General features: G+C 51.7%; 2 protein-coding genes across 3 annotated transcripts; both read right to left on the bottom strand.

Annotated features, from left to right (window-relative positions):
• Positions 1-615: 615 nt before the first annotated feature.
• On the bottom strand, positions 616-4,557 carry DDAH2 (DDAH family member 2, ADMA-independent). Of its 2 annotated transcripts, none has more exons than XM_056127462.1 (7): positions 4,447-4,557; positions 3,227-3,595; positions 3,013-3,112; positions 2,829-2,902; positions 2,561-2,680; positions 1,111-1,260; positions 616-904 (listed from the first exon to the last, which is right to left on the bottom strand). In XM_056127462.1, exons 2-7 carry the CDS (start codon positions 3,521-3,523, stop codon positions 788-790), a joined length of 858 nt encoding a protein of 285 aa, XP_055983437.1. In that variant the 5' UTR covers positions 3,524-3,595; positions 4,447-4,557; the 3' UTR covers positions 616-787. The 2 variants fall into 2 exon arrangements, with proteins under 2 accessions (XP_055983437.1, XP_055983438.1); XM_056127463.1 differs by having other exon boundaries at positions 3,227-3,590; positions 4,443-4,552.
• A 520-nt stretch (positions 4,558-5,077) lies between these two features.
• CLIC1 (chloride intracellular channel 1) lies at positions 5,078-15,952 on the bottom strand. Its single transcript, XM_056127551.1, has 6 exons — positions 15,736-15,952; positions 13,487-13,596; positions 13,196-13,321; positions 12,732-12,838; positions 8,690-8,871; positions 5,078-5,399 (listed from the first exon to the last, which is right to left on the bottom strand). The coding sequence occupies exons 1-6, from the start codon at positions 15,772-15,774 to the stop codon at positions 5,238-5,240; spliced, it is 726 nt and encodes a 241-aa protein (XP_055983526.1). The 5' UTR covers positions 15,775-15,952; the 3' UTR covers positions 5,078-5,237.
• Positions 15,953-21,331: the final 5,379 nt, after the last annotated feature.

The raw sequence follows: 21,331 nt of genomic DNA, 5'->3' as shown, positions 1-21,331 counted from the left end.
TTTTGAGTCACACCCAGTGATGCACAGGGGTTACTCCTGGCTTTGCACTCAGGAATCACTCAGGGGACCATATGGGACGCTGGGAATCAAACCCGGGTCGACCATGTGCAAGGCAAACACCCTACCCGCTGTACTATCGCTCCAGACCCTACTTTGATGTCTTAAGAAGCACCCTTATTTCTCTTATAATAGTTCCCTGTGACCTTTTCATCACAACCTACATTTCAGTTTATAAGCAGTTTTCATGTGCTGTGAGTTTCTTGAAAGCTGAAAACTGACCTTTTTTTAACTTACTGCTAAGCCCCAGTAAATGAATAAGTGAATTCTTTCTCTCTACCAACTAGGCATGAATCATCTGATATTTAGATAATTCAGTTTATGATCCACTCCTCTCTCACTTTGCTCTGTACAGGCTCACCACAAAAGCCATTCTGTCCTGTCTACTCTAGGCATTTACGACGGGGCTGGGCAATGAGTAAGTGCCTAACGAGGAAGGGTTTGATGCATAGGAGAGACCTCCTACCCACCACTGAGCCAGATTTTAGCTTTGCTTATTTCCTCCTGCTCCAGTAAGAAGACACCAATCACAGTCCAAGCTAAAATGTTTGTTCTGCTTTATTAGTTCTGAGAGAGAGGACTCACCCAGTGGTCTGTTATTTTCCCATACTATGCCCTCCCGCCATCTTGTGGCCCTCTCCCCTCTACTACCTATCTAACTAACCCTCCTTTCCCCTCTACTCCTCAAGCCGGTCTGAGCTTGGCCTGCCTGTATCCTCAGGCCAGGACCTCAGCTGTGGGGGCGAGTGCTGAGGACCAGGCAGAGTGAGCTGAGCCCAGCGCCTGCCTTCTCCAGTTCTGAGCAGGACACAGGGACCAGGGTGACATCGGAGAGCTTCTGGAGTGCCTGCAGGGAAGATATGGAGTGGGAAGAAGGAGAGGAGAATGGGAGACCACAGCAAAAGCCCCCACCCCGCCCGCTTCCAATCAGCTCGGCCTGGCCCCAGTAAGACCCCACTCGCTTCCAACTAGCTTGACCAGGCCCCAGCTTGGTTCTCCTGCTTCCTCCTACAAGAAGTTCAGAGTCTCTGGTTTCTGGCTTCCTCCGCTCACCTCCTGGCTGTTGGGGAGATCTCCCCCTCCACGGTGCAGGAGGAATGGGAGCGCACCGGGCAACCCAGGGCGCAGGAAGAGACAGTCAGCGGCTGCATCGTCTGGGAGGGTCAGGGAGGCATAGGGGTGGTCGGTCAACATTGCCATTGCCTGGGAGAGAGGATGAAGACAGCCTTTGAGGCCCTGAGAGATGCTGGACAGATTAGAGCACATACTCTGCACGCAGAAGGCCAGGTGGTGTTTGTTTGTTTTTGCCACACCTGACTGTGCTCAGGGGTCAGTCCTTTGAGTTTGAGGAAACATGAGATATGGGGGATCAAACCCAGGTCAACCACATGCAAAGCAAGTGCCTTACCTGATACACAACCTCTTGACCCCTGGATATATTATCTCTTGACCCCCTGTGACCTAGGTTTTATCCTCAGCACCAAATGATTCTCTGAACACTGCCAGGAGTAGCCCTGAGCACTGCAATTTTGGTTACCCCATCCTTACCCCCCACCAAAAAAAAAGAAGAAAGCATTCAAGTCTCAGGACTTCTCATCAAGTGAGTCTGGCTGCCCTAGCACTAAGGACAGAGTTAGATAGGTGGAATAATAACTTGAGTTTAGTGAGCACATAGTGCTAAGTATCAGGCAGTCTTCTAAAAACTAGTTACTGTTGCTAATATCTACCCCAGACTCTTGCATCTCTTTTACTTGCAACTTTCTTTTGCCCTTCTCTAAACCCCACCTATCCCTCAATTTACCTTTTTTTTTTTTTTTTGGTTGTTTGTTATTGGCTTTTGGCCCACACCTGGTGATGCTCAGGGGTTACTCCTGGCTCTGCATTCAGGGATCACTACTGGCTGGTGTCCTTACCCTTTGTACTATTTCTCTGTCATAATTCACCTTTCATGTGATAGTTTGTGTTTCGTTTAGTTTTGTTTTGGGGCCACACCCGGCTTGCTCACGGAACATATGGGTTTCCAGGATCAAACTCGGGTCAGCTGCATTAGCTCTACCTGCTGTTTGAATGTCATCCTTGGAAAGTTTCTCAGAACTGGGAAAACGATAATAACTGCCCCTGTTCCACAGTGTCCCTGGCCCTTTACAATAACTCCTGGCTTTTGTTTTAGATAAACAGGACCAGAGAGAAGGCTCAAAGGGCTGAGTTTATGCTTTGCATGCAGGGGTCCCCAGTACAATCCCCAGCATGGTCCCCAAACCCCTCAGGGAGTGACTGCAAGCACAGAGCTGAAAGCTCCTCACACCACTTGAGTGTTCCCAGTCCCCCCTAAAAAAAACAAAAAACAAAGCAAAAAAACCTAGCAAAACATTAGATGGACAGCTCTGGTGTGGAGAGGTGTTGGAGGTAACCATGGGCCTCCGTGTTCCCGCCTCCCGGCCCTGGCCACGCCCCCAGCCATGAGCCACGCCCACCCCTGGTGGGTCCAGGGGTCCCTTCTCACCCGGACAGCCTTTTGGGCAGCTTCACTGCTACCAGCCACCACGGTACGGGGTCCCCCCATTCCACAGAGGCCGCGCAGGTGGGAAGAGCTGGAGACGGGCACTGTGGAGACTGCGAAATCCTAGCGAGAACCAGAGAACGTATTCACGGGGAGGAAGAGACGAGGAGATGCCCACGAACAGAGGCGGCTCTGGGCCCTGGCGGCGCCCCCACCCCCGGCAACTCCCGGGCGCTCCTCCCTCCCCGCCAAGGATGGTCCAGCTGTTCACCCGGAAAGTGTCTGCCACGAACTCAGCTCCCCGGTGATTGGTCCACTTGGAGAGGCCTACGAAGAACTCCCGGCCTGGTCGCAGGGATGAAAGGGTGGGAGGGAGTTGGAAACAGGACTCCAGGCGGCCCGTCCCCCCAGCTCCGCGTCCCCCTGCCAGGCCCGCGCAGGCAGTCCAGCCTCACCGGTGAAAAGAACGTCAGTGCCGTCCAGCGTGGCGTTCTCGTCCCCCATCTCCACGATCCGGAGCCCCAGGTCCTGGAGGGCTTTGCGGACTCCATCGACCTTGGGACAGACGAGGGCAAGGGCGGAGACACTTTCAGCCTCGGGTCTTTCCTAACACCCCTGGACATCAGCTCTTCCTCCCTGCCGGTACCCCACCCGCACCCTGGCGCCCACCTCCGGTCTTCGGGCTGGGCTCCAGGGCCGCGTGATTAGGGCTGTGTCCCCTTGGATTACAGCAGTGTCACCGAGCAGCGGTCCCAGCGGCAGCGACTCTTCAGGAGGCAGTTCTAGCAGCTGCAGCCCCAGGCGCTGCCTCAGTTTACCCCCGAGCACTCCGTGCTCCCTTTGAGCCTTGGCCAGGTCCAGAGCAGGAAGACCGGCTCCCACCGCCTCCCCTGATGCCAGGCTCTCGGGGACCCCCCGGATCAGGGCATGGGAGCAGCGGCCCAGCCCCTCCCCTGGCGTCCCCATCCCATGCACACAGAGGACCCCTCTGCTCGTGCTGTCGTCTGAGTTTCTGGTTTTGTTTTGTTTTTTTCTCACCTGTCTGGGAGGAGAGACAAAAAGTGGGGAGACAGAGAAAGACATGCAGAGAAAAGGGGTTGGGGGTGATTTGGAGCGCCCGGGTCTTCCTCCGCCTTGTCCCGGCGCCCCTCCCACCGCGCCCCACCAGCGCCAGACCTTCCTCCCGGCGACCCCAATCCACCTCGCACCCTTGCGACTCAGCTGCTTTCAGGAGGAATCAGAGGAACCAGACCGGGAGCCCTAATCCCGTCAGCACCTGTTGCCCCTGCTCAGAGGGGCTTCGTGAGGTCCCCGCCGGCGCCCCTCTTGGCAGCCGCTAGGATGCGCTCACTCCCCAAAAATGCAGCGGTCCCTCCCCTTTAACCCTCCGCCGCTCTCCGGCTCCGATAGAGACTCCAAGTGCCGAGAAGGACCCACAGAGGTGATGGGGCAGCAGGAGACCGCTAGGGCGTGTCAGGGCCTGAGGGGTGAAGTCCGCGATGGGCAACCCAGTAAGGAGCAGCGGGGCCAGGAGAGGGAAAGCAGAGCCGAAAGAGTTAAATCTCCTCTCCCCACCCGGGCCGGTCACGCTACCCGGAGCGCGACCCAGTACAAACCAGACCGAGTCCCAGAGGACTGGGAGAGGTCCACAGCGAACACCGAGAGGCGGGGAAGTGGGGGGCGTGGTTCCGGGGAGCTGGCGCCGCTCTGGGCACTCGAACCGACCCCAGATCGCCCAGTCGAGCTTCCCCAAAGCCCATCCCGCCCAGCGCCGCAAACGATGACCCTCCCCCCCTGCACTCTGTCCGGTGCAGGGACCGGCCCAACATCCCCAAACTCTGCGTCCCGCACAATCCAGAGGACACCCCCCCCCCCCATTCCAGACTCACCTCCAGCGGCCACCCCTACTGCTGGCCGCTCCGAGATCGTGGCTGGGGCCCCACCCCCCTGAGAACAGAGTTGATGGAGAAAGCGGTCCTAGGTTTCGAGCTTTGGAAAGTGGAGCTCTGGTTTTTGAGGGATCTCTGGGTAACGGAGCTCAAGTACTATGGTGGGGCGGGGGCGCGACGGTCTGGCTGCTAGCGGGCATTGTCTAAGCGGGACGGGGCGGAGCTCCCCCAGGCCACGCCCATTCCGCCCAGCTAAGCAGCGCCCACCGCACCCCCTCCCTCCGAACCCGGTCCCGCCCCTCCAATGGATGCAGCCGGGGCCCACCCGAGCCAGCCAGCCTGCCCCGGCGGCTGGGCGGCAAACGCGACATGGACCACGAGACAGTGCTAGGGGGACCGGCTCTGAAAATGGCAGCACCACCGCAAACACCCCCTCCTCTTAATTCCAGGCTTGTGCCCTGAATTCAAGGTCACTGAACCACCCTTCATTCCGAGCCACCCACACTTCACGCCCCCTTTGTGTAAAAAGCAACACTAGATTTTTTTCCTTCGGCATTTTATTACTGAAATACATTGTCCTACCCGCCCCACCCGCCCCACCCCACAATAAAAACCACCCCCATCTGCAGCTTTTCCCTCATGGCCTCTCCCACCCCCAGCCAGCCCTGCACAAGTGCTCCAGGATTCTCTGCCCACTGACCATTCTGGAGTGTGTCCATTGGGTAGCCATGTGCAAACCACCCCGTGGCCTTTGTGGAGAAAATGAGGGGGCTCAGGGAGGCAAGAGGATCTTATTTGAGGGCCTTGGCTACTTCCTCGTAGGCCAGCTCAATTTCCTCGTCATCTGGACAGGTGGAAGCAAATTCTTCCCGGGCGTAAGCATTGCGCAAGTACCGATGTACTCCGCGGAAGGCCTCCGGGATGGAGAATCCGCGGTACTTCTTACACACCACCTAGGGTCGCGGAGGAGGGGCATCAAGTTAAACACAGTGACATACAGCAGGCCTTGCTAGTGCTCCTTCGGGTCTCCTGAAGCCTATATTAAAGTATTTTCTGGTCCTGGGTGCTAGGGAGATATTACAGAGGGGAGAGTGCTTGCCTGGCACGTGGCCAACCAGCGTTGATCCTGGCACAGGCATCCCATAGCCCTCCCCCCCACTGTCAGGAGTAATTCCTGAGTGCAGTCAGGAGAAACCCCTAGACATCGCCAGACGAGACCCCTAAACAAACAAACAAAACATTTTTTTTTAAGTACTTTCGGGTCCAGACAGTAAAGAACCTTGACTTTCCCCTTATTCCTGTCATTCTTATTTCTCAGACAGATCATTTTCCCTAACAGACAGATGTTCTTAGCTCAAGCCCCAATCTAGGGACTGGAAATAGTACAGCAGGTAAGGCTTGTTTTGCATGCAGCAAAGCTGGGTCTGATCCCTGGCACCTGACATGGTCCCCAGGCCCTGCCAGGAGTGATCCCTGAGCACAGAACCAAGAGTAAGCCTGAGCACTTCAGATGTGGCCTCCAAAAAAAAAAATAAAGAACAAAAAACTCCCCATCCCCACCTTTACTCTCCCTCTCTACTTACTGAAAAATTGGCCAATTAAAATTGGCCTCTTTTCAGAATATCCCCTTCCATGGCACCACTTTTTCTCCTCTTGAATTTACTGATATATAATTCACAAATCATTAAAACAATTCTTTTGTTTTTCTTTTTCTTTTTTTTCCTCTTTGGGTCATACCTGGTGATGCTCAGGGGTTACTCCTGGCTCTGTACTCAGGAATTACTCCTGTATCGGGGGACCATATGGGATGCTGGGAATCGAACCTGGGTCAGCTGCATGCAAGGGAAACGCCCGACCCGCTGTGCTATCATTATCATTCCAGCTCCTCTTTTTTTTTTGGGGGGGGGGGCCACACCTGGCAATGCAATGCACAGGGGTTACTCCTGGTTACTAGGCTCTGCACTCAGAAATTACCCCTGGCGGTGCTTAGGGGGACCATATGGGATGCTGGGAACCGAACCCGGGTTGGCAGCGTACAAGGCAAATGCCCTACCCGCTGTGCTATTGATCCAGTCCCCCAGTCCCTCTTTTGTATTTTTACAGTAAATTTTTAAATGGTTTTTATTAGGGGGATGAAGGAGACGTTACTGGGGCCTGCTCGAGGCAATCGACGATTAACAGGATGATTTGTGATTTGATTTGTGATTTATTAGGGGGAAGGCACTTCCAGTGGTGCTCTGGGGATCATGAGATACTCGTTATCAAACCTGGACCTCAGCATGCAAAAAGTAACTTGTCTGTTTTGTTTTGTGTTTTGCAGTATTGAGGGTCAAACCCAGAAGGGCTCACACACAGGTTTAAATTCTACTAATATGCCACAACCCTGGCACTCCCTTGACTTTTTTTTTTTCTTTTTGGGTCACACCAGCAATGCACAGGGGTTACTCCTGACTCATGCACTCAGGAATTACTCCTAGCGGTTCTCGGGGGACCGTATGGGATGCTAGGAATCGAACCTGGGTCTGCCGCATGCAAGGCAAACGCCCTACCTGCTGTGCTATTGCTCCAGTCCCCACCCCTTTGACTTTTTTTGGTGGGGCACAACCGGTGGTCCTCAGGGTTTACTCCTGGCTCTTCACTCAGGGGTTAGTTCTGGAGGGCTCAGGGGACCATATGGGAGACTCAGGGGACCATATGGGGTGCCAAGTATAGAACACAGTTGGCTGCATGCAAGTCAAGCACCTTACCCACTGTATTATCTCTCTGGCCCCCCGATTATATATATAAAACAATATATTAATTATATACGATAACTAATATAATTATATTGTATTAGCATAATTAATGTTATAATTAAAATTATTAATTTTTAACCATGTATTATCACTTTCATGTGACTCTCTTATCTTTTCAACTAAATCAGTCTTTCTCAAAGTGAGTGGTATCATTTTCCTGGAGTGGTGTTGTTAGAAAGATTGGGGTTGGGGGGGGTGATTAATTGTAGCCTCTGGTGCAACTAGGTGGAGACTTAGGAAAGTAAGTGGTTAGGGATTGAATCCAGGCCTCCTGCATGTGAAGTATAACATCTAGTCTGTTGAATTATCTCTCTGACCCAGGATCTGATATCTAGATAAGAGGTTCCCAAAGGTTTTGACCTAACACTGTTCCTTTCCTTTTTTTTTTTTTTTGCTTTTTGGGTCACACCCAGAGATGCTCAGGGGTTACTCCTGGCTCTGCACTCAGGAATCACTCCTGGCGGTGCTCAGGGGCTCATATGGGATGTTGGAAATCTAACCCGGGTCGGCCGCGTGCAAGGCAAACGCCCTACCCGCTGTGCTATAGCTCCAGCCCCAATACTGTTCCTTTAATCCCCAGCATCCCATATGGTCCCCCAAGCCTGCCAGGAGTGATCCCTGAGCACCACTGAGTTTGGTCCAAAAACCGGAAAAAAATCATTGCCAAGTGAAAAGATGTTCAGTACACAGTTGTGTGGCAAACTGGTACTTGGTACATTTCATAAACTATACCATAACTTTAAAGCTATGACAATAATGTGGGAGATGTGCTTCTTTGTCTTTTGGTTTTGGTCTACATTTTGAGGTACTTCAGGGCCTACTCATAGCTGGGTACTCAAGAGTGACCCCTGGTGGTACTCGGAAGACCATATATATGATCAGCTGCATGCAAGGCAAGCACTTTCTTTAGCTTCTATATACTAACTCTTCAGTCCTCGGAGACTTCTTTCTCTTTTTTTAGAACGTGCTCAGGTGGTAGATCACCTGACTAGAATGTGAGAATTCTCAAGAAATCTTTAGCATCACAGATCATGGCCATAGTGCCCCTAGCAGAACCGATCTGGGCCCGAGGACCAAATAGTAAAACCCATTAGACCCATACCACAAGGCTAACCATCTCCAGGAATGGCCCAGAATCCCACAAGCACCGCTATAGGAAGCAGCAGTTTTGATCTATAAAAAGAGTTAAAACTTTGATTTTTGTTTGTTTGTTTTAGGGCCACACCTGGTGATGCTCAGGGGTTATTCCTGGCTCTGCACTCAGAAATCACTCTTGGCAGTGCTCAGGGGAGCAATGGCTGCTGCGAAGGAATGGGGTGATGTCTGTAGCAATCTATGGAAATAATTCTAAGGGAAAAAATCCATGTTTGGAGTAGTAAACATGGGAAGCCTGTGTGGGAGCTACTGAAGAACCACCCCAGCCACCATCTTCTCCAGGGCCCACCCACCTGCACTATGTGAAGCTTTGGTAACAGGTTGCAGTCAGCCAGAGTGAGTTCATTGCCATCCAGAAACTTCCTCTGAGAGACGCCTTCATCCTCAGCACTGGTCTCATCTACTTCCTCTGGGAGCGGACATGTCAAGTAGTTGTCTAGAACTTTTAGGGCTTTCAGGAGCCCCTTCTCCAGGTCTGTGAAAAAGAGAGGAGTTGGTAAGAATATTAGAAGACTGACAGAGCTGAGGAATGCCCAGGTGTGGAGAATTCTAACGGTAAAGCCAATTCATAATAATAATAATAGCGGGGCTGCTAGAAAGATAGTACAGCAGGCAGGCACCTGCCCTGCACATAGGTGACCCAGGAACCCAGCATCCTGAGTCTCACAAGGAGTGATTCCTAAGTGTGGAATCAGGAGTAAGCCCTGGACATTGCTGGGTATGACCCCCAAACCAAAATCACTGTCACTGTCACTGTCCTCCCAGTAACGTCTCCATTGTGATACTTGTTACTGTGTTTGGCATATTGAATACATCATGGGTAGCTTGCCAGGCTTTGCCATGTGGGCGAGATACTCTCGGTAACTTGCCGGGCTCTCTGAGAGGGGTGGAGGAATCGAACCTGGGTCGGCCAGGTCGGTCATGTGCAAAGCAAATGCCCTATCCACTATGCTATCACTCCAACTCCCAAACCAAAATAATTATAATACGCCCTCTCTTCTCTGGAAAGAAGGATGGCGGCCGCATGGGGGCCTTGTGGACAGCAGGTATGAGCCGGGGGTGTGGGGGCGACTAAAACCTCATGGGAAGGGGGGCGTTCCGGTCCGTCCTTCACGCCCTACCGAGGCCACCAGTTGCCCCCAACGAGTGGCTCTCCAGCATGGCCACAGCCCCAGAAACACAAAGATTTAATGCAGAACCCAGCAGCTTGGAGCAGAAAAGTGAACGGACTATGCATTAATTCAGGCCATCAAGTCTGCTGGAGGGGAAAGGGCGTTGCCCCATTGGCCCTCTCCTCTCTGGAAAGAAAGATGGCGGCCACATGGGAGCCTTGTGGACAGCAGGCATGAGCCAGGGGTGTGGGGGCGACTAAAACCTCATGGGAAGGGGGGCGTTCCGGTCTGTCCTTCACGCCCTACCGAGGTCACCAGATGCCCCCCACGAGCGGCTCTCCAGCACGGCCACAGCCCCAGAAGCACAAGGACTTAATGCAGAACCCAGCAGCTTGGAGCAGAAAAGTGAACGGACTATGCGTTAATCCAGGCCATCATGTCTGTCCGGAGGGGAAAGGGTGTTGCCCCAGTCGCCTTCTCCTCTCTGGAAAGAAAGATGGCGGCCGCATGGGAGCCTTGTGGACAGCAGGTATGAGCCGGGGGAGTGGGGGCGACTAAAACCTCATGGGAAGGGGGGCGTTTCGGTCCGCCCTTCACGCCCTACCGAGGCCACCAGTTGCCCCCCACTAGCGGCTCTCCAGCACGGCCACGACTCCAGAGCACAGAAACCAATTTCTTAACTATCTGACTTTCAGTAGAAATACTTCCAGGGTCAATAAGTAAAATAGCAGAAATCCAAAACCAACATTTAATTCTTGAACCCAGCTGTAGAAAGCAAATCACTTCACAATGCTTTTTCAGCATGTCTGATTTGGGGGGGGGGGTAAACTCTAAATAATAGTGGTGAATCTTTTATTGAAACAATGAATCTAATCAAAGCAGATAGAGTGTTAACTAGAATTCATCTGCCCCACAGGGACTGGGAGGGGTGGGGAGTGGGGTTTTATTGGGGTTCTTCATGGTAAAAAATAATTATTGGTAAAGGGAAATGTGTTTGATATTTGCATGACTGAGACCTAAACCTGAAAGCTTTGTAACCTTTCCCACGGTGATTCAATAAATAAATAAATAAAAATAATTATAATAAAATAACAAAACTACTGGAGAGAGTACAGTAGGCAGGTGATGGCCTTGCATTGGGTCAGCCTGGGTTTGATCCCTGGCACCACATATGTTACTTCAAGCCCACCAGGAGTAAGATTCCTGAGTGCAGAACCAGGAGAAACCCCTGAGCATCACCAGGTGTGGCCCAGAAACTAACTGAATAAATAAATAAAGGAGAAGGTCAGAGAGAAGGTGCAAAGAACTGAACTCACACTTTGCACAAGGGATGGCTAGGTTTAATCCCTAAGTGTGGATCAAAGAACTGACCTTCTCTTCCCCCCACCAACTTTCCTCCACCCCACTCCCCCCCAAAAAAAATAGGAAAAGAAAGAAAACTAGGGACAGAGAGATATAGTTCAGAGGTTTGGTATGTGTACTTTGCCTGTTGGAGGCCCAGGTTCCAACTTTGGCATAAGCCCCTATCACCACTGGTGTGGCCCCCCAAACCAAAACCAAAAAAAAAAAACAAAATAAATATTAAAAAGAAAAAAATAGGGGCTAGAGAGATAGCACAGTGATTAAGATGCTTGCCTTGCATGTGGCCAACCTGGGTTGATTCCCCCGGTATCCATATGGCCCCAGGAGCAGTCCTAGGAGTAATTCCTGAGTGCAGAATCAGGAGTAACTCCTGAGCAAAGCTGGGTATGGCTCAAAACCCAAAAATAAAGAAAAGAAAAGAAAAGAACAGCTAATACTAATGTAGTTGGTTTTCTAAGTATTATTCTAAGCATTTAACTATAAAAATCCATTTCTCGTACTAAACCATGAAATAGATATAGATATCTGCATTTTATAGATCTGGAAATGGATTTGCAGAGGTTAAAAGAATCACCCAAAATCACATAGCAAGGAGGATTTATACTCAGTAGTCTGGATCTAGAATCACTATTCACAAGTACATCCCTATTTTGTCATAGAACTATCCAACAGCCAACCCAATCAATGTGTTCTGGGGCAGAAAAGGCTAAGGAGTGGAGTTCATGCCCAATTCAATCTGCCTAATCAATGGCTGAATAAATAGCAGTACTCCTACATTAAAAAAACAAAAAGGCTAAGGAGCAAATAAGAGACTTAGAAGTTATGACCCCCGTGAGCTGGGGTTGTAGCTCAGTGGTAGAGCACTTGTCTTGGATGGATGAAGCCCTGAGTTCAGGCCCTTGGATGTGTGAGGCATCGCCAAACAAAAACAAAAAAATCATGACCCATGCTAGAGATGTAAGTCAGTGGTAGAACACAGGCCTGGATTTGACCTCCAGCAACTCTTTCACCCACTAAAAGAATCATGAACCTGAAATTTGCTAATGCTTGAATGGACATTGAGAGTATCGTGCTGGGTAAAATGAGGGAGAGGGACATTCATAGAAGAACAGCACCCATTTTGGAAATGATCACTCTGGACAAGAACTGAGTCCTGACAGGAGGTAAAGGGATATATATGATAACCTTCAGTAACAGTATTATAAACCACAGTGCCTAAAAGGAAAACTGGGGATACTGTTGAAGGAATAGATCTTGGAACATTGTATGACTCAAACCCAATCTTGAACAATTCTGTAACTGTGTATCTCATGGTTTTTTAATTAAAAGAGAAAAAACAAATTGGAAAAAAAAAAAGAATTATGAACCAGGAGGGGCAGGGGAAATGGCTCTAAGGGCTAGAGTATATGCTTTACTTGCAGACGGCCTGGGTTTGATGGCTCCCCCCAACCACCACTGGGGTTTGGGTGTATGTCTTCCCATCCTGTAAAAAAAAAATCAAATCAAACCTCAAGTGTCTGCCTACAAAAAAAAAAAAATCATGAGAGGGCTGGCAGGAGGGCGTTCGCTTGCATGCGGCCAACCCGAGTTCAATTTCCAGCATCCCATATGGTCCCCCAAGCATCGCCAGGAGTCATTCCTGAGTACAGAGCCAGGAGTAACCCCTGAGCATCACTGGGTGTGACCCAAAAAAAAAATGTCATGAGCCATGAAATTGCAATGAATTAACCAAAAATGAGGTGGGGTTTGTGGCAGTAGTTTGTCAAGAGCTACTCCATTTCTCTGAAAACAATTTATGGGTATCTGTAGTATTTCCCAACTCCTGGATCTTCTCCATTCTTCCCAGGAACCACAAACTCACTGTCATTAAGTGCTGGGTTTGAATTCTTGATGTAAGCAGAAAACTTGGAAAAGATGTCCAGGCCAGCTGTGTTGGATTCAGGATTCAGAGCTGCCAGCTTAGGGTATCTGAAAGCCAATGAGAAAAGAGGCTAAGATATATTCCAGGGATGAACCTCAACAATTCTGCCTCAACCACACCAGCACTGTTTGTCATATATATATATATTATAAAAAATATATATTTTTCTTTTTTGGGTCACACATGACAATGCACAGGGGTTACTCCTGGCTCATGTGTTCAGGTATTACTCCTGGCGGTGCTTGGAGGACCATATGGGATGCTGGGAATCGAACCCGGTTGGCCACGTGCAAGGCAATCACCCTACCCGCTGTGCTATTGCTCTAGCCCGTTTGCCATTTTTTCAACCTCTCTCTTTCCTAGACTTCCAGCCACTCCTCCCCCCTTTCCAAATGCCCCTATACCTGGGTGGGCACAGCACCGCCTCCAGAAACTCCTCAATCTTGTTGGTGTCCGTGTGCACTTCAGTGCTGTACAGGAGGAATGGGAGCTGCCCACCAGGACACAGCTTCTGGACCGTCTCAGTCCGCCTGGAGAAAAGGTCAATCAGAAGGACAGGAAAGAGGATCAGATAGGATATATGGGGGGTGTGGGTGGAGAAGGTGGAGAGGGAATGGAACTTTGGGATCAAGAGTTCAAGAGCTCAATGCACAGGTATGCACAAGGGGTTCTTTGGGGAACAGAAACGAGCCTACCTCTTGGTGTCGACCGTGGTGACATTAAAGGTGACTCCCTTGAGCCAGAGGACCATGAAGAGTCTCTGAGAGAAGGGGCAGTTTCCAATCTTCGCCCCATCACTGCCAGCCTGAAAAGCAACCCCACATCCAGTGTACGCACCGTCAGTGCTTAGCGTTTCTCGGATCTAACTTTCCTATTAGTTCATAATATACCCTCAGTCTTCCCATCTATACCATTTTTTTTTTTGGTGGTAGTGGGTGGGGGACCCATATGGTGACCCTCAGGGCTTACTCCTGGCTCTACTAAGGAATCACTCCTGGGAACTATATGGGACCCTGGGGATTGAACCTAGGTTAACCATGCAAGATAAGTGCCCTACCCATTGTACTATCTGCAACCCTGTTGGGGCTATCAGCAACTGTCCCACCAAAACTAGGTTCTCCCAGGGGCCAGGTTACATCAAGGGCAGCTCAATCGGGACACTTCCTGCATAGGTGAGCTTTTGCCTCTCAGAGAAAAGAAGACAGCAAAGAAAAGACAGGCCGAGGGAACAAGTGTTAGAAAATGGGGAGGCCTTACAGAGAGAAAAGAAGTACTAACATACTTGATTTTCTATGCACTGCGTTAAACACTTTACATACAAAAGTTTACTTAATTTTCACACCAACCTACGAATAGCCCCTAGAGAGAATACTGGACAGGCCAAGTTTCAGCACCTGAGTTCCTCAGCACCTGTGGACTGGACAGTTTGGAAGTCTGGAAGCCAGAGTATGGAAGTCTGGAAGCCTTCTGTATCGCTCACTCAAGCCAGCAGCTAGGTGGGGTGTCTAGGGGGCTCTAAACCTTGCCCTGGCGATGTGGAAGGCCTTGCGGAGGGGGGCTGCCCTCTAATTGGCAGGCAGGTGGTGACTTCATCTCCGAAGGGAAACCTCCCCTAGCTGAGAGTGATTCATCTCACATAGGCTCCAACCTCAGCAGCTTCCTTCCGGGAAAGACGGGGAGGGGACCTGTGAGGCTGAAGTATGGGCAGCCAGGCACCTTCTGCTTGGGCCCCAAACACCCTGCACCCACCCGCACCCTTTCCCTGACCCTGCCGGAGTCTCCCAACACCAGGGCTGCGGCTCTAGAGAATTCCCCTCACCGGATGAGGCCAAAACCGACAGCGCGGCCTCACCCAGGGGTAAAAATAGCCCTTTAGGCGAGTGTGAAAGTGAGGTGGGGACCACACCTAAGGGGGGGCGGAACCGGACCGGCCGCTGGACAGAGCCAGGCAGGGAGGAGAGAGAGGGAAAGGCAGACCAAGAGGCCCGGCCGCTGGCTACAGTGCAAAGACACCAGCAACAACACACAAAGGCGAGATGAACAAAAGGGAGGAAGTGGGGAGACAGGCCGCAGGAAAGTGAAGGGTGGGGGAGAGTGTGCGCACGAGGAGGCACCGAGGGGGAAACCCAAAGGAGGGGCCCCGAGGGCAGAGCTGACTTCTAGGAGGGGAGAGAAAGTGGGGGCCTGGGGGAGGGGAGCCGGGCCGACACTGCCGGCGGCCGCCTGGGGTTGTGCCATCCACCGGCCAACCGACCACGTCCCCCGACCACACCCACAGGGAGGGAAGGGAGTTGGGGTTCCACAACTCCCAAGCCCTAAACACCCCATCCCACCTTTCCTCCTGTGCCTGGTGGCTCTCTCCCACCCCAGCTCTGCCCCAGCTAAAATTCCATTTGCCCTCGTCCCCCTTTCTCTCGATTTCCCCAAGGGTCCAGGACTTGCCCACGCACTCCATCACCTCCCCAGCCAGATCCCCAACGTTTCGGGACTGACCCGCGTCCAGGTCTCCCTGACGACAGACACCCTCTTCCTGGAACCCTCCCCTCCCCCCCGCGAGGGCGCACGCAGGAGCACCTCCGAGGGGCCCCCACGACACCCACCCTTCCGATCTGTCGGAGGACGCGGGCTGCTCCCCCACCCCACCCCTACACCCAGCCGGGCTCCCCTCCCGGGTCCCCTCTCTGCCCTCCCGTCCTTCTGGGAGCTGCAAACGGAACTTGGAGCAACTTTCGGGGCAGAGTCAGTGACTTCTCGTTACCTGCCCGCGGCTCGCGGCTCCTCGTCGCCTCCCCTCCCCGCCGCCCGCACGCCCTCCCCAAGTAACTGCACGCGGGGCTGGGGGCGTCGGCAGGAAGCGGGATCGGGGAGCCGCGTCCCGAGGGGGTCCCGGGGGGGGGGGGGACTCGCCTTCCAGGAATTGCGCCGGGAAGGAAGAAGTTCTTACCTTCACGAACAACTCGACCTGCGGCTGCTCTTCAGCCATGGTTGCGGCGGGTGCAGGAAGCGCCGTCTCGGGGGAACTGGAAGGGGCGCGGCCGGGGAAGGCGGGTCTCGGGGCCCAGGCGCTCCCCCAGACCTAGGGCTGTGCAGGCGGCGCGCTCGGCCCGATCCGTCCGTCCCGCGCGCTCCGGGCACGGCCACCGCGCGCGGTCCCCGCTCTCGATCCCCTCCCAGAGCAGCTGACTCATGGGCCGGCCCCGCCCTGGGCCCGGGGAGGGGACGGCGGGGGCGGGACCCGGCCGGCCAGGGACTGGGTCTCCCAAGGGTCTCCCTCAGGACTCCGGCCGGCCGGGCTGTCCCGGCAGGGGAATCCTGGCAACGTGTTGGTTTCCCCACTTGAGATCTCATTGCACACAGGTCTTGTCGTGACTCAGTTTCCCTGCTTTCTTGAGGCTCAGAGCCCTCCCACTTGACTCTCTTCACGCCCACTTGGCTCTCAGGAAATTTGACTCCGCTTAGAGAACGACCCTTGTGGTCCCTAAAAGGGAATTTTATTATTGGGCTGGAAAGATAGCACAGCGGTAGGGCTTTTGCCTTGCCCGCAGCCGGGTTCGATTCCTCCGCCCCTCTCGGAGAGCCCGGCAAGCTACCGACAGTATCGCCCCCACGCCAAACACAGTAACAAGAAATCTCAAAATGGAGACGTTACTGGGCCCGCTGGAGCAAAATCAATGAACAACGGGAGGACAGTGTTTGTTTGTTTGTTTGTTTGCCTTCCCTTTGGATTTTAGTTCAAATTCTGGGTTGCTGGGACTATGGCCCAGCTGAAGAGTTTGGGATGGGAGCTGGGACTGGAGGAAGAGAGTGAAAGAAGGGGCAGGGGGTGGGATGGGAAGGGATTCAACCAGGCGGAGCTGGAGCTAGGGAAACAGGAAGCACAACCAAACTGTCTTGCCCGCCTGGGAAAGCCAGGCTGTTTTCTAGCAGGGTCAGCTTCACGGCTTCCACTTTTATTCCCACAAATATTTTCACATCCTGGGTTCCTTCCCATGCCCTTGCCCTTTCTTAACTGACACCTTGGAGAGGGTGGAAGGATGGGGCTATTGTGTCCCCAGGATGGGTGATTGTGATGGCTGTTCCTAAGTGTGGGAAAATGCAAACATCAGACAGTGTGGATGAAGTGACACTATTTGGGGACACAATAAGGACGGAGGCTAGCGGAAGAGTAGCTATTTCCTTCTTGAGTAACCTTAATTTAGGAGGTTCTATTATTATTATTATTATTTTTTGCTTTGACTTTTGGGTGGGGGCTGGAGCAATAGCACAGCAGTAGGGCGTTTGCCTTGCGCACAACCAGCCCGGTGGAGCCGGGTTCGGGGTTCGATTTCTCCGCCCCTCTCGGAGAGCCCGGCAAGCTACTGAGAGTATCTCGCCTGCACAGCAAAGCCTGGAAAGCTACCCGTGACGCATTCAATATGCCAAACACAGTAACAAGTCTCATGATGGAGATGTTACTGAGCCCACTCGAGCAAATCAATGAACAACGGGAGGACAGTGCAGTGCTACAGTGACTTTTGGGTTTTGGCCCACACCCAGCAGTGCTTAAGGCTTACACCTTGCACTGTACTCAGGGATCACTCCTGGTGGTGCTCAGGGGATTGAACCTGGGTCAGGTGCATGCAAGGCAGCTTTAGTTTATCTCCAGTTTATCTACTGTTTATTTACTTTATCTGTTTATCTAGAGCTTATCTACTTTAGTTTATCTCCAGTCCTAGATTCTATTAGATTTTTTATGAACTGCTGAGAAATAGCCCAAGAATATGTTCTCCAAACTGAACATATTTCTGCTTTCATATCTTGAGTTTCTCTCTTGCCCAACCAACCCATCCTTCCCCTTTAACACTCTCCAACTAGAGGACTAGAGATCCAGAAAAATGCAGTAGAGTGGGGCTGGAGCGATACCGCAGAGGGTAGGGCTTGCACTCGGACGACCCGGGTTCGATTCCCAGCATCCCATATGGTCCCTGAGCACCGCCAGGACTAAACTAATTCCTGCGTGCAGAGCCAGGAGTAACCTCTGAGCATCGCTGGGTGTGACCCAAAAAAGCAAAAAAAAAAAAAAAAAAAAAAGCAGTAGAGGGGCGGGACAGTGAGTAAGGGCGTTTGCTTTGCTTTACCTGTGGTTGACCTGGATTTGATCCCCGGCATCCCATATGATCTCTCAAGCTCTGCCAGGAGTAATCACTGAACTCCCTGAGAACTGCTGGTGTGCCCCTACACTCCCCCCCCCAAAAAAAGAAAAATACGGTGTATTACAAAGAACTTGACAACTAAAGAAAAGGGGGTGGGAGATAGTCCAGTTGTTAGGGTGTATGCCTGACATGCGCGTGACATGAGTTGAATTCACTGACCATTGCCTGTGTAGTCCTGGAGGTGCCCCGCTCCGCCAGATCTGGCCTCAGCGTCCTTGGCAGTACAGGGCCTAGTGGCCTACTTCCTCATGCCCTTGCAACTGAACCAAAAGCCCCAGTTGACTCAGAATCAAAGATGGAGTCCCAGAGTCTCCTGAGCACTACTTGGTGAGCCCCAAACCCCTCCAAAGAAAGGAAAACAAGAAATTAGAGAAAAGGAGAGACTTTGAGGAAGGAGTGATCCTATAAACCAGCAGTTAGTGGTTTCCCCTCAAGCTTCTTCTTTTTTTTCTTTTTTCTTTTTCTTTGGTTTTTGGGCCACACCCAGAAGTGCTCAAGGCCAGGGCTTACTCCTGGCTCTGTGCTCGGGGATCACTCCTGGCAGGGCTTGGGGGATCATATGGGATGCTGGGGATCAAATCTAGGTCAGCCACATGCAAGGCAAGAACCCTTCCTGCTGTACTATCTCTCTGGCCCCTGCCCCAAGCTTTTTTTCCCCCGATGGGTTTCTTCTTCCCAGAGAGGGATTTTAGCAGGTACTTGCTTCTTTGAGATGTAACATGTACGATCAAGTAGATGGATGTTGAAGGGTGGGAAACGATGTGTGTGTGGGGGATCTCTTCAAAATCTGTCCCCGATTCCCCTCCCTTCTGGGGTCTGGGTACAGTCAAAGCACCCTTCCTGGGGCTCCCTTCAGCTCTAGCTGGTCAGTGACCAACAGAGAATCTACCCCACAAAGATTTCCCCCTGGCAGAAGCCTCGGGCAAAGCTGCCCATTCTGAGCTCAAACAGGTTTGGCAGCTTCTCTCTGGCCTCTATTTTCTCGCTACAGCTTTATTGGCTGCAGCTGCCTTGATCATCAATATTGACTTTGGCTGGCTGGCATGGTTACCCACAAGGTATTTGGCCTTAACTTCTCAGATTACATGGCATGCTGCCCTCTCCTGGTCCCATTCAACAGTGGCCCCAGAACTGGCTATGTGTGTGTGGGGGGGTGGGGGGTGAGGGCGGCTGCCTGCGCCCCCAAATCATGTATGCGAAAAAATTTTTCTATATCATCTCCTGACTCTTGCTTTTCTTCTTTTATCGCAGTTGCTTTTCCTTTACAACTCTGACCTTCTTCCACTCCCTCTCCTTCCTTGGCTTGGTAAACTGGTGGCTAATCTCTTCTCAGCCCAGATTGGAAGGTGTGTTCCTCCCTGACACTCCTTAGAGACTCCTCCAGGTTTCCATAGCTCCATTACTCAACAATTTGCCAGGGGTAACCATTAACCCAACCCTTAACTCACTCCCCCACCTTTCTTGATACAGAGGATTTTCCTATGTTGGTTAGATGCTCAGGCTACTCCACTGTCTTTCCTAATCTCTTAGGTGGGATTTCTCCATTATAGGGGATCCAGAACAAAGTTGAGAAAGAAAATGCATTTTAATTTCCTTTTTTGTTGTTGTTCATTTTGTTGGGCCACACCCAGTGGTGTTCAAGGCTTATGGAACCTCAGAGCTTAGTGGTCACTACTGGCTCCTTGCTCAGGAAACCATGAGATTCTTGGGAATCAAATTTGAGTCTCAAAACACCAGTCTCCTCTATGCAAAGCATGCATGCCAGTACATTAAGCTGACTCAACTGTCCAAGGATTTTTTAAAAAAAGCTTTTTATTTTTGTCTTCACTTCTCCCTTCATACACACATTTAAAAATAATATTCGTGGAGCAGATTCTTAAATATGTTCACTTTTTTTTTTTTGGTGTGGGGAAGGGTTGAACCACACCTACTATGCTGAGGCACTGTATACTTGATTCTATGCTGGGGGGGTCACTCCTGATGGTTTTGGGGGATCCCTTGTGGTACCAGGGATCAAATCAGAGTTGCTGCAGGCAGGGCAAGTATCCCTTATTATCTTTCCAGAGCCAATTTATTACTTTTGAGTCACCAATAGGTCCAGAGCAGGCACTAAATAGTTGCTCAATAAATGATACTCCTCTGTCCCAAGATGTATGTTTGGGTTTACATAAGAGGAGGGGAGGGAACTATACATGTCCCCATAGGGGTGCAGTTGATCTTATCAGGTCTGCTTCTCTCTGCTGAAATTTAGTATAATTTGAAAATGTCCACTTCCCCTTGGAGGTTTGAAATTATAAATTAAGCCATGTAAAGACCTTGTGTGGTCATACCTTGGGTGTGGTCGTACTCTGCACCCAGGACATTAGAAAGGAGTTTGAGATCAGAGTCTCACTTCCTATTTCTGCTTCTTTATTTAAAACGCTCAAGTAAAACAAAAAATCAAAAGCTAAAAACTCATGTAGCTCTTATTATGTTTGCCAAGTGCTGTTTTAAGCTCCGTATAAACATTAACTCAGAGGGCACAAAGAGTAACCTAGAATTGTTGGCGTGGATTGAATTAATGCTATTTATCTCCACTATCCAAGAAAAAACGAAACAGAAACGCGCCTCTGGTTCATAAGGTCGTCGTTCTCCCCAGTTACCCCAAAGTCCTGTGTCAGGGCTCAGATGACAGTTATTTCCTCCTTCTCACAGGTCCCACCCGTATCAATCAGAACTCAGAAACCAAGCGGCCCAGAGCCCGGGTGCTTAGCAACGGTAAAGGGCGGGAAGTTTGAATGCCCTGACACCAGCCCATATGGGAATAGACCAATCAGCGTCCGACCTTCTAGACCACTGCCAACTCCCTCTCTCCCGGTTGGATCGCCAGGCTGACACGGGGCGGGGCGTATGCGCGCGCAGCCCGCCTGCAGTCGGCGCGCCCCGCCCTCGGGCACGCCCCTCTCTCTAGCAGACCGGTGGCTGCTAGTGGCGCGCTTCCGCGCCAGTCGTGACCCAGGTGACTGGAAAGGCGGGAAGACCTCTCAAGTTCTCAACAGCCGGGGTGGGGAAAGCCCAGAACTTGGGGCGGCGGCGGCGGGAGACGGAAGCTGCACAACTCGCCCCTCAGGGTCCTGAGACTTCCTCTGTCATAGGTTGAGGCGCTGTGGAGTGACAAGAAAGAGGGTGGAGTGAATGGAATACTTAAGTGGCTTTAGACATTACCCATCAGAATGCCCCTCCCCCCCAAAATGACTAAGAGCCAAATGTTACCACAGCCGTGGCAGCCCGGCGCCTCAGCCGAAGGAGGAATGTCTGTGTTGATTTGCGTTTGTGCGCGTCCCTCTCCCCAAGGCCCCTCAGGGGAAA

This window comes from Sorex fumeus, unplaced genomic scaffold (assembly GCF_029834395.1).
Source record: "Sorex fumeus unplaced genomic scaffold, SorFum_2.1 ptg000063l, whole genome shotgun sequence".
NCBI classification, from domain to species: Eukaryota; Metazoa; Chordata; class Mammalia; order Eulipotyphla; family Soricidae; genus Sorex; species Sorex fumeus.
The sequence above is the reverse complement of the archived record's forward strand: the minus strand, read 5'-3'. Positions and strand labels throughout refer to the sequence as shown.

Bases quoted from the DNA above. Each gene is read 5' to 3' on its own strand.
- DDAH2 (XM_056127462.1), bottom strand. From the start codon at position 3,523: ATGGGGACGCCAGGGGAGGGGCTGGGCCGCTGCTCCCATGCCCTGATC. The intron at 2,681-2,828 runs GTGAACAGCTGG...GGTTCTCGCTAG, and splicing joins TCGTGGCAGACACTTTCCGG to GATTTCGCAGTCTCCACAGT. The intron at 905-1,110 runs GTGAGCGGAGGA...TCTTCCCTGCAG, and splicing joins ATCTCCCCAACAGCCAGGAG to GCACTCCAGAAGCTCTCCGA.
- CLIC1 (XM_056127551.1), bottom strand. From the start codon at position 15,774: ATGGCTGAAGAGCAGCCGCAGGTCGAGTTGTTCGTGAAG. The intron at 13,597-15,735 runs GTAAGAACTTCT...GTTGCTTTTCAG, and splicing joins AGGTCGAGTTGTTCGTGAAG to GCTGGCAGTGATGGGGCGAA. The intron at 13,322-13,486 runs GTAGGCTCGTTT...CCTTTTCTCCAG, and splicing joins ACCACGGTCGACACCAAGAG to GCGGACTGAGACGGTCCAGA.